This window comes from Cyprinus carpio, chromosome B25, assembly GCF_018340385.1.
Source record: "Cyprinus carpio isolate SPL01 chromosome B25, ASM1834038v1, whole genome shotgun sequence".
NCBI lineage: Eukaryota > Metazoa > Chordata > Actinopteri > Cypriniformes > Cyprinidae > Cyprinus > Cyprinus carpio.
In genome coordinates this window covers 9,444,908-9,455,101 of record NC_056621.1, presented here as the reverse complement: position 1 = coordinate 9,455,101, position 10,194 = coordinate 9,444,908, and the positions used below count along the sequence as shown (strand labels likewise).

The window sequence follows — 10,194 nt, the reverse complement described above, 5'->3', positions numbered from 1 at the left end:
TTTTTACAGCAAAAAATAATAATAAAAACAGTCTAAATGTAATTTGCATTTACAATAAAATATATTAAAATAATTTACATCACTCAGTGGAAAATGAACACGCCTTAATAAAATGCAATTTTATCGGTTATGTGAACCGTTTCATGAAAAAAAAAATATTACCCATATTTATATATTATATAAACTGGGTAATAATGGCGACAATTTTGTAACAATATATATTTAATATTTATATAAATCTATATGCTTGTGTATTATTTACAATTTATTACCTATTTATATATGTAAACTGGGTAATAATGGTGACAATCTTTTAGTTGAATATAAATATATATATATATTCCACTAAAAGATTGTCACCATTATTACCCAGTTTACATATATAAATAGGTAATAAATTGTAAATAATATAGTCTTGAATGTGACATAACCATTTGCGCGTGTCCTGTCTCGGCCCTCCTTTGCATATAATTAAGCCCCAACGCCCCTCAGTGGATGACGCTGATTGGATTGAGGCTGGACACCCGACCCCCAGCTGGACGTAGTCTTCCATCTTATTCCCCTTTTACTGGGATATTTAAACCTGTCCGTCCACATGCGCGTCATCTTCGTCCTGCTGTCTTGACTACTAACAAAAGCTGTGTGTTTCGTAAGACCCACACACCTGGAAACATCTAGATCTCCGTTCGTTGTCTGGTGGGTGTTGTTAAGCAGCCCTTTTTGCCTTCATCCGCCAATCAGTAGCGCGCGAGAGCGAGCTAGGCGCTATTGGCACAAGTTCGGCACGAGAGCGCTCGCGAAAGGACAATATTTCATATTCCGTGGAGTGACGCCTACGATTAATCAAGCGTTTAGTTTTAACACGAGCCTTAAAAGGCAGGCAGGTTTTAATCTTCTATAATTAATTTGTAGGTTATTAAAGTAAACGGCAAACACCATGGTGACGCTGAGTGCTATCGTCGCGCCTCTCGGTCGGCAGATCCACAGGCATCTGGTGAAGCACGTCAGAAGCCCGCGCTGGATACCATCTCGGGCATGTAACTTGTCTGCATGCTCCAGCAAGTTAGCTTTCAGCCAAGGTTAGTGCATAATTTTTTGGTTTGTGTCATGATAGAAATCCCACCACCTTGTTTTGGTGAGTGGTCTTTTTGTTTGATTTGTGCACTATTTACACCACTAGGGTTTATTACAGATGTTGTGATGTCCTTTATGACTGGGTTGATGATTATGCGGTCACAATGTGAACGTTTATTACCAGCGAAATCGACTTCCTGAATGACTTCCGGGTTTTGCGTGAAATGGAATGTTTTCATGAAACACGGCGGGAGATGATCATTGCATTGAATGTGTCAGGAAGCTGCAGTAGTTCATCATGTTTGTGGTGGTAAATGAACCTTGAGTGTTTTCATTAAGGATGTATGTACTAACCTTCTGTTTACTTCGTGCTTTACACGTTTTACATGTCACTGTTTTTCCACAAGCCCCGCCCACGAGAGATATGGGTCATGTTTATGATTTCTGCAGAACATTCATCGAAAACGGCCTTGAAGATGCAATATAAGTCACATGAGACCGAGTGCATTTCATTAAAGGACAAATAAAACAGGTTTCCCCCTCCGTAAGAGCTTTTTAAAAGAAATACTACTAGAAACTGAAAAAATATTATGTCTGAGTGTGTCATTTGTTGTTTTGTTCTTGATAGTTACTGATAAAGAAACTCAAATAGGGTACAAGATAGGGCCTAAAACTTTAAAATGTAAAACGTACCTTTCTTGCATTTTCAATACTTTATAGACATAGTACATGCTCAATGCCAATACAATTTTTTTTTTTTGCAAGAATGAGTGGGTAACATGGTTGTTAACTTAAGTTCTCACTCAGTGGGAGTAGTTATTTCTAAACTTAGATTTCATAATTCTTCGCAATCATGCTATAAGAGGATTGCATGCAAGAATGATCAGTGTCATATTCTTGTATATTAATATAACTGTTATTTATTCTCCTATCTTTACTGTGTGATTAGCAGTAGCTTATAGCTGTCGTTTGTCTTGTGTAGACTCTATTTAATCTAAACCAGATTGGTTTATCAACAAATAAAGCCATTTTTTTCAGATTTTAATTGTTTAAACCTCACATTGAAAGCCACATAAAAGCAAAAGACAATTAAAGTTACATACAACTAACCTATTTGTTAACAAAGGAAAAAATAAAATAATTTCAGTGAATGTGGTCTGTCAGATATGGTTTTGGGATAGAAAATAACAGAGTAAACATCCCAAATCAAGTTTATTTCAAAAGTTAGACATTTAATCAAAGACTAAGCTTGAATGAGTATGTCTTTTGATATTTTATAAGAGAGTTATAGTTAGAACTCATGCTGTGCTTGTTTTCCATAAAATGGGTCAGCACGGTCGTAATCCCTCTTTGCTAGACCACTTAAGTGGCTGACAGGAATTATAGTAAAGGCCATTTTAATCTCCTGAAAGGCTGTTTTAATTCAACTCCTTTTGTAGAATCTAGAGCATGTGACCACAATCTAAGCAGTTATTGTGTAAGACGAGCTTCTTGCTGTATAAAGGAGCTCACACATGTTTGCACCTATATCATTCTCAAGAGAATGTCTATTCATGAAAGTGGCATAAAACTCTGCTGACTGTCTTCCTGTTGAGCTCTACAGTCAGTTTTTCCCTGACATTCCACATTTTTCTTTTTTTGAATCATCGAGTCACAGAAGGAAGCATATTTTCTTCTCGACTTTCACTTCTCTAATACGCTCCAGAAGGACGGCTCGACGTTTTTTTTGTGCTTCTTTGGGTTTTTCTTTTTGCTGCTTTTTTCCTGTTTGGATTTTAAGCATTTAATTTCAGAACAGATGTGTAACTCAACGCATGAGGCTGCACTTTGTGCCATAAAATGTAGGTTTATGTATATCTATCTATCTATCTATCTATCTATCTATCTATCTATCTATCTATCTATCTATCTAGTATATATTCTGTATGTCTTGATAAGGTATGTTTTTCTTTTGCTGTTTTTGTCTCATTGGTTGTAAAAGCCAGCATACAGTTTTTGAAATGGTGTGTTTTTTTTTTCTTCGTTTTTTAGACTTTTGAAAAAGCTGGCGTTCTGCCTACTAATCATCATTTTGCATCATTCTTCCATCAATCAGAAAACTTTTTGATGGCCAAAATCCAGCCTAGATGAGCACAGACCTAGTTTTATCTGTTTCCTTGTTCTGACCAGTCATTTTCTTCCCAGTGCATCCGATGTGGCAGGAGCCGCTCGCCATTCCCGGTGGAGATCGCCAGTCGCCTATTGACATTGTGGTGCGGAAAAGCGTCTTTGATCCACAGCTCAGACCGTTGAAGGTACAATATGACCCAAGGACCTGCCAGCAGATCTGGAATAATGGCTACTCTTTTCTGGTTGAGTACGACGACACAACTGACAAATCCAGTAAGTTGCCTTCATTGTCTTAAGAACAGAATCGTCCATAGTTGTGAGAAAAAAAAAAGTCTTCTGAAAGAAGAAGATCCCTTATTAACTAATTCTGATCTTACAGTAGTAATACTAGGAAATATATTACTTTGGTGTAGACTCTGCTTGCTGAGTATGGTACATTTTTGTAAGGAAAAATAATATTTATGCTAGCTTTGACCAAGTAGGAATTTCCAATGGTTTTAACCGTCTTACCAAGAACACAACAAAACATTTAGCTTTTAATTGTATTATTGTCTAATAACTCTGCCTGAAATGAAAAAATCAGCTGTTCTGTGGTGTGCGAAAACTCTAATCTCACATGAATCTCTCTTAGCTGTGAAAGGAGGACCATTGGAGGATCAGTTCAGACTGTGTCAGTTTCATTTTCACTGGGGGGAGAACAACGCCTGGGGATCTGAACACTCCATAGACCGCCGTCTTTTCCCTGCTGAGGTATTTTTAGTACTTGTGTAACAATGAAGAACACAAAATCACTCCATTACTTAGTCATCTGAATGTCATTTTTAATATAAGGAAGTATTTCTCTCTTGCGACAGACAGAGCTTATCTATAACAGAGGGCGGAGGCTTTACCGTTAAGAACGACTTGCTATTTCTATTGTAAGATAGTCATCTCGATGAATATGTGGCACTTACCCAAGACAAGTACACTGTACTGCTTTAACTCCGAGCCAATTACATAAGGAGACGTGTGAGTGACTTTACTGTGCCAAAAAGCCAAGTTTGCCTTTGTTAGCGCTGGTGAGAATGTGACCTTTTTATGCTCTCAACACTCCTTTAGCTCTCCTGATTTGTCTCTGAGTGTGTGTGTGTGTTTAACAGCTCAAATTTCAGTCCTGTAAATGTATCCTGTATTGCGTAAAGTGGTTTCATTCCCACCTCCTCAGTTAAATCTAATCGTTCCGGAATGAATGGAGTTCTGTCCATTTGTACGTTTGTTGGTTTAAACCATTGCGGTACATCAAAAGCAGAAAACCTAGCTATTTCCAACTGCAGGATTGTGTAACAGGACGGACAAGTGTAGTAACCTGAACCAAATGAAAGGCATTATCGGAAATGTGCTCATTAGTATCATTCATATTGGCATGGGTGTGTATTCACAGCTTCATCTTGTTCACTGGAACTCGGACAAGTACAGTTTGTTCGAGGAGGCTGTTATTGAAGAGAATGGACTAGCTGTTATTGCGGTCTTTCTGAAGGTACTGTGTGTAATTATTATCAAACTACTTCTTCCTAGATCTTTAAGCTTAGTAGGCTTTTGTAATTGCAAAAAAGTAAATTTGATTTGTTTTTCACAGATTGGAAAGAGACACGAAGGTTTGCAGAAACTGGTGGATGCCTTGCCTGCAGTCAGGCACAAGGTAAGGCATTAAACATTATGTTTTGTACACACTGAGATTCAGCTTTGTTGTGAGATTAGGAACCTCAGAGCGGGATATTTTGGAAACAGTGGGATGAGGGATAAACTTGTTGCACACATTTTGTTTTACAATTTCACAGTATGTAATATCCTCATCCTTTTCCATCCAGGATAGTTTGGTAGAGTTCACCAAGTTCGACCCTGCATGTCTCCTCCCGGAGAACATCGATGACTACTGGACATATGCAGGTTCTCTGACCACTCCTCCTCTTACTGAGGCAGTGACATGGATTGTGATGAAACGGCACATTGAAGTCAGTCATGATCAGGTAGGTAGGAGGCTAATATGTTTGGGGAATGCGAGACAGGAAATTAAGGGGATATTTTTTCCCTGATAGCAAATTCAACAGTACAACTGATCTTATTAGAATAGCTCAGCTAGTAAAAACTGCGTTTTTGCAAATTGTAGTAATTGTGTAATATAAAAAAATAAAAATATGAATGGTATTATAATGTTATACTAAAACTAATATTAAAATAATGGGGAAAAACCCTTAAGATAACATGTAGAAAGAAAAAAAAAATGCGTCTTAAGCATGTAGAATAACATAAGTGGACTTTGAACGATTAATTGCCACTTTGAACGATTACATAATTGTTGCATCCATAACTGTAATCGTGTTTAGAAATTCGATTAATTCCCTCAAGTCATCCTAGGTGTATATGACTTTCCTCTTTCAGACGAATCCAGTCAGAGTTATATTTAAAATTGTCTTTGATCTTTCAAGCTGTTTAATGGCATTCAGCTGGTGTTGCAGTACATCAATCCAAAAGAAGTCAAATAAAAAACACCCATCCTTAATAAAAAGTGCCTCACACGGTTCCGGGGGTGAACAAAGTCCTCCTGTAGCGAATCGATGCATTTTTGTAAGAAAAATAACCATATTTAAAACGTAATTATCACTTTAATCTAGCTTGCGCTCAATGTTGTACAATGAGCAAGGTGTGAAATTGTGCTTAAATTTAGTTTTCTTAACCTGTTAACTGTCGGTTCCACTTTTTGAGAATAGACCTGAAAATGACATTTCCAAATTAAAAGTTTTATAAATTTTGAATGCTTTGGACCACAGACTCAAGGTTGGTCTCTTTTTAAAGCAGACACTTGGCAGATTATTGCAGAAGTGAAAAGTTATAAAGATTATAGAACAAAAAAGTTATGGAAGTTTAAGTTTATGAAAATATTAAATGTAATAATTTAAATATTTATTTTATATAAAATATATATTTTACAAAACATGTTTTACTCCAAAACTTTACTTCGAAACAAAATTCTGAACAAGTTATGTTCCAAATTTGAGGTTGATATCTCAAAAAATGAGCTTTCAGTGAGATTTTGTTTAGGCGTAGTACCACGCTTTTCCACTAGATGATCAAAGCCCATTAGTAACCATTTAAGGGCGCCTTCATTTCCATAAATGGTTTGAGTGATCTAAAACATGTTTTTCCATACTTTTCTCAATATTTATGAAGTAGACATCACAATCAGAAGTATTAAGGGCAGTATTTGATTTCAATTCAACCTCAAAAAAACATGCTACGAGAACCCTGGACTTGCATTATAGTTCACAATGCATCAAAAATAGAGAATCTATAGTTTTTTTCTATATGTTAAAAACATAGAATGGATGTTATCTTTTGAACACTCTCCATGAAAATGAATAAAGATTTTTACAGATTTTTCATGTTTTCGTATGTGCATCACTATTTCAAATAGAAAGGTCAGAACGCACTCTCTGACTCTGAGTATTCTTCTTGCATATCAATAAATTACAGTTGCTCTGTAAAATATTTAAAAAATCAGTCACCAAATATCAAAACTATAGTCTTTAAGCTTTCCAACGATATATAGTTTGTCAAGATTACTTAGAATTAGTCTAAGATATTACTGTTTAAAACATGTAATAGCAAGTGGGCCCACCGGTGGGACCGTGACAGTTAACAGGTTAAACTCTTTTGTAAAAGAATCTCAAAACATTAAAAATATTTTAACTATTAAGATCACACTGAATTGTTCAAGGATGTTAAAAATAAGCCACTAATTCCTAATTGTGGTAGTCTTTAGGACATGCAGAGCGGTAAGCTATACGCAGCTAGGAAAAGTGGATTATTGCATTTAATACTCGTCATTAGATTTTCCTGGTGAATAATATATATTTTTCATGCCATCAGAAAGCTGTGAAACTTCAGAACAAATTTTTTTGGCAGCTTATGTTAAATGCTAAAAGAATGCTAAGAAATTTGAGTTCTGAATGTATATATGAGACACCCCTCACACTGGCTATTTTAACTCTGCTGGGAGTCTGTTTGTTATTCCGACTTCATGTTCCATTGCTCCATGGCAACCTGGGAAATGGAATGGAAAAGTTCATCTGGCTGACTGCTGACATCGGTTTTCTCTGTTTTCTCCATCTTTTATATACAAGTTCCTTTTATTCTTTGCTCTTATTCTAATTGCCTATATTTGAATTTGTTCCCCATTTTTACATATTATCTAACGTTATTTTTTTGTCTTCTCAGTTGGCAGTGTTTCGAAGTTTGCTGTTCACATCGGCAGAAGAGCAGGTGCAGAGAAGCATGGTCAACAACTTCCGTGTTCAGCAGGCTGTGAAGGGACGGACTGTCCGTTCTTCTTTCACCCCCTTCCTCCAAGATGCTCCCTCTATGAAATAGCAACAAAACTGAGTGACCTAATTCACATCTTAACCTCCAAAACAAGCACAGACTCATCAGTCACACTTTATTGTGGACTTTTGGTATCCATAATGTCTTAACTAGGTAAAAAAAAAAAAAAAAAAAATCATTTCCAACCAGGTATTTAAGTATAAACTTGAGAGATTCCATTGAAAGGGATTAACAAAAATGAAGGGCCTGTTTATTCCTGCGAAAAAAAAGGTTAGTGCAATTAATCATCATTTCGCTGTATTTGTTCAAGTATTGAAAATAATACTAGAAATCAGAAAAGTCTAATTTTAGTATGAAACACGCACATTTCCTTTTAATATACAGTAGTTGCAAAGGGTGTCCACTTCTGAGGACAAACAGCCCCCTCTTGTGGATAACTGACAGAATGCAAGTGGGGGGGGGTATTCAATAGTTTTAGTTTAGTGGTACACTTACCTTGTTTGCTGCAAAGGAATTTCTGTTATGCATGAAACTGCACATTGCCTTTCACTTTTGATTGGTTTTTAGATGTTAAATCATTTTAAGTATAAATAATCTTAAGTAATACAAATTGTAAATATTTTAAGGCTACATTTTAAATATTGCAATATATAGAAGACTAGAAATATAGTCTTTATGAAAGGTGGACTAGACATTTAGAGGTGTTAAAGGAAGAGGAGTAGATTAATGCGCACAACTGTTTAGTGAAGATGCATTACTGTACGTGCTGTGTACTTCAGAATTGTATAGAATAGATTATCATCACTAGTGCCTTTTTCATTGTACTCTATCTAATCAATTGCACAAGTGGTTGGCCATAATTGCCTTTTGGCAAAATGTGTGCCTCCAGTGCAAATCTCTTATAGTCATTGTTCTCATCCATTAAGCTCACGATCATAATTGTTCATTCTGTTGATTTTTAAAGTGTATTTAGTGTCAGCGATTTTAAAAAATAATAACAGAGAAACTGTGTTTAGTCTTTATGTAAGAATGTCTTGTAAAATGTATTTGGGAGCACCTGGATGTGTCTTTCCACTCTGTGTCATGAAGACACAGGCATGAGACCAGGCACAATGTAGAAATGAGATCTACAGTAAGACCAATTGATTGTTATAGGCTATTTTAATCTTGGTCATTCCGTTTCCCTTTAAACGTGCTGTAAATGGCAATAAGAATGAAACGGTTAAAATGAGATGCTAAGATTGTTTGAAACATCCAGTACTTGCAATATTATCTGTAAATTAATTGTGCATTTACATCATGGGGAGTTTGATGTTTTTGGATTGCTGATCATATTTAGAAGATGGTTGAGAAGTGACGTTAATATTCAGTTGTTTCAGGGAGTGCAGAAACAGCAGAAGTTCAGCATGCAGCTTTATTATTGCCAAGAGGCACTGGTCTCTTTGTGATCGCTGAATAACAATGTTCTTGTATAAACTGTCCCTAAAGTGGCCTCTCATTTGAATGGGCCACCTGGTTGTCTCCCTATTGGTTGAAATTCAGAGTGATACTAACTAGACTGGAAAGCTGGATTTGCACTGTACAAACACTAGATTACATGGAGACTGGGATCCATTCCCTACACCTGCCCAAATCTTTAGCTGCTTTTAGAGTAGTGAACATTCTTTCACATCAGGAGGCCCTGGAACAATGCTTTCTCAGCAGAGTTTGAAGAGCGGATGAAGACACCTTTTGTTGTTTGAATTTGAATTATGCAGTGGATGAATTATAGTTTGAGGTTTTGTGACATTCTGATTCTTTGCTGTAGTGGGTTGGCAAGAGGGACATTTGTCATTTTTATTTAAAAAAATGTTTCCCTCCACACACTTTTGGTAGGATTTGTCTCTGTATTGTGCTTTATGTAGCTTGAGGCCTTCCATTTTTAAGGGAAATTAATAATCACAGTTTAACACTAAGACTAGTTTTGTTTTAAAGACAGCCTCATCCTTCACTTATTATCTCAAGTCATTTTCATAACCGTCACTTATGCTGCCTTTTTTAAATTTTATGATGCAGATGAATGCAGAACTTTGTTAATATGATTTCTTTGTTGTATTGCATGCAAACGCTGTATTTTATTCATTTGTTTTGTGGGATTTTTGTAGGAACCTATAGTCTTTTTTTCATTTTGGCCATTTTTGGTTGAGTTAGTTTTGTTTTACTTTTGGGCGGACATGAGCATGTGTCCTAGGGATTTACGCAGGAAGAGGGTGGTGCCGGAGGTTTATGGAGACCCCATCCCAGCAGGTGTTGTTGCACCAGGTGCTGGTTAGGTCCGGATCAGCTGCACTAAAATGTGTGTGTTTTGGTGGACTAAGCAAAGGGGGAGTCTACAGACCCAGAGGTTAACATCAACAAATGCACAATGTAACTTCTCATTCATGCTGTCTGATGTACCCCCGGTTTCACAGACAAGGTTTAAGTCTAGTCCCAGACCTAAATGTAAGTCTAAGCTGTTTCAATTGAAAGAAACTTGCACTGATTAATCTTAAAGCATGTCAGTGCTTTTGTTTTGCCCCAAATATTTTTTTTCTTAAAAATTACTTTAATGTCCTAATTGAACTATGCCCTAATCCTGGCTTAGTCTAAACCCTGTCTGTGAAACCAGGCCGT

At 36.4% G+C, this 10,194-nt stretch overlaps 1 protein-coding gene across 3 annotated transcripts; it reads left to right on the top strand.

The window, feature by feature from the left end:
- The first annotated feature begins 532 nt into the window (after nucleotides 1–532).
- Nucleotides 533–7,728, top strand: LOC109112176 (carbonic anhydrase 5B, mitochondrial-like). Of its 3 annotated transcripts, XM_042753168.1 has the most exons (8): nucleotides 534–696; nucleotides 913–1,079; nucleotides 3,259–3,456; nucleotides 3,815–3,933; nucleotides 4,604–4,699; nucleotides 4,799–4,861; nucleotides 5,031–5,189; nucleotides 7,438–7,728. In XM_042753168.1, exons 2-8 carry the CDS (start codon nucleotides 938–940, stop codon nucleotides 7,588–7,590), a joined length of 930 nt encoding a protein of 309 aa, XP_042609102.1. In that variant the 5' UTR covers nucleotides 534–696; nucleotides 913–937; the 3' UTR covers nucleotides 7,591–7,728. The 3 variants fall into 3 exon arrangements, with proteins under 3 accessions (XP_018980722.1, XP_042609102.1, XP_042609103.1); XM_019125177.2 differs by having other exon boundaries at nucleotides 533–1,079; XM_042753169.1 differs by lacking the exons at nucleotides 534–696; nucleotides 913–1,079 and adding an exon at nucleotides 2,140–2,915.
- The last annotated feature ends 2,466 nt before the right edge of the window (nucleotides 7,729–10,194 follow it).

What these genes read in the sequence shown, in the direction of transcription:
- LOC109112176 (XM_019125177.2), top strand. Translation starts at nt 938, where the DNA reads ATGGTGACGCTGAGTGCTATCGTCGCGCCTCTCGGTCGGCAGATCCAC. An exon ending in CGACACAACTGACAAATCCA is followed by an intron (nt 3,457 to 3,814) that starts GTAAGTTGCCTT and finishes AATCTCTCTTAG; the next exon opens with CTGTGAAAGGAGGACCATTG. An exon ending in TTATTGCGGTCTTTCTGAAG is followed by an intron (nt 4,700 to 4,798) that starts GTACTGTGTGTA and finishes TGTTTTTCACAG; the next exon opens with ATTGGAAAGAGACACGAAGG.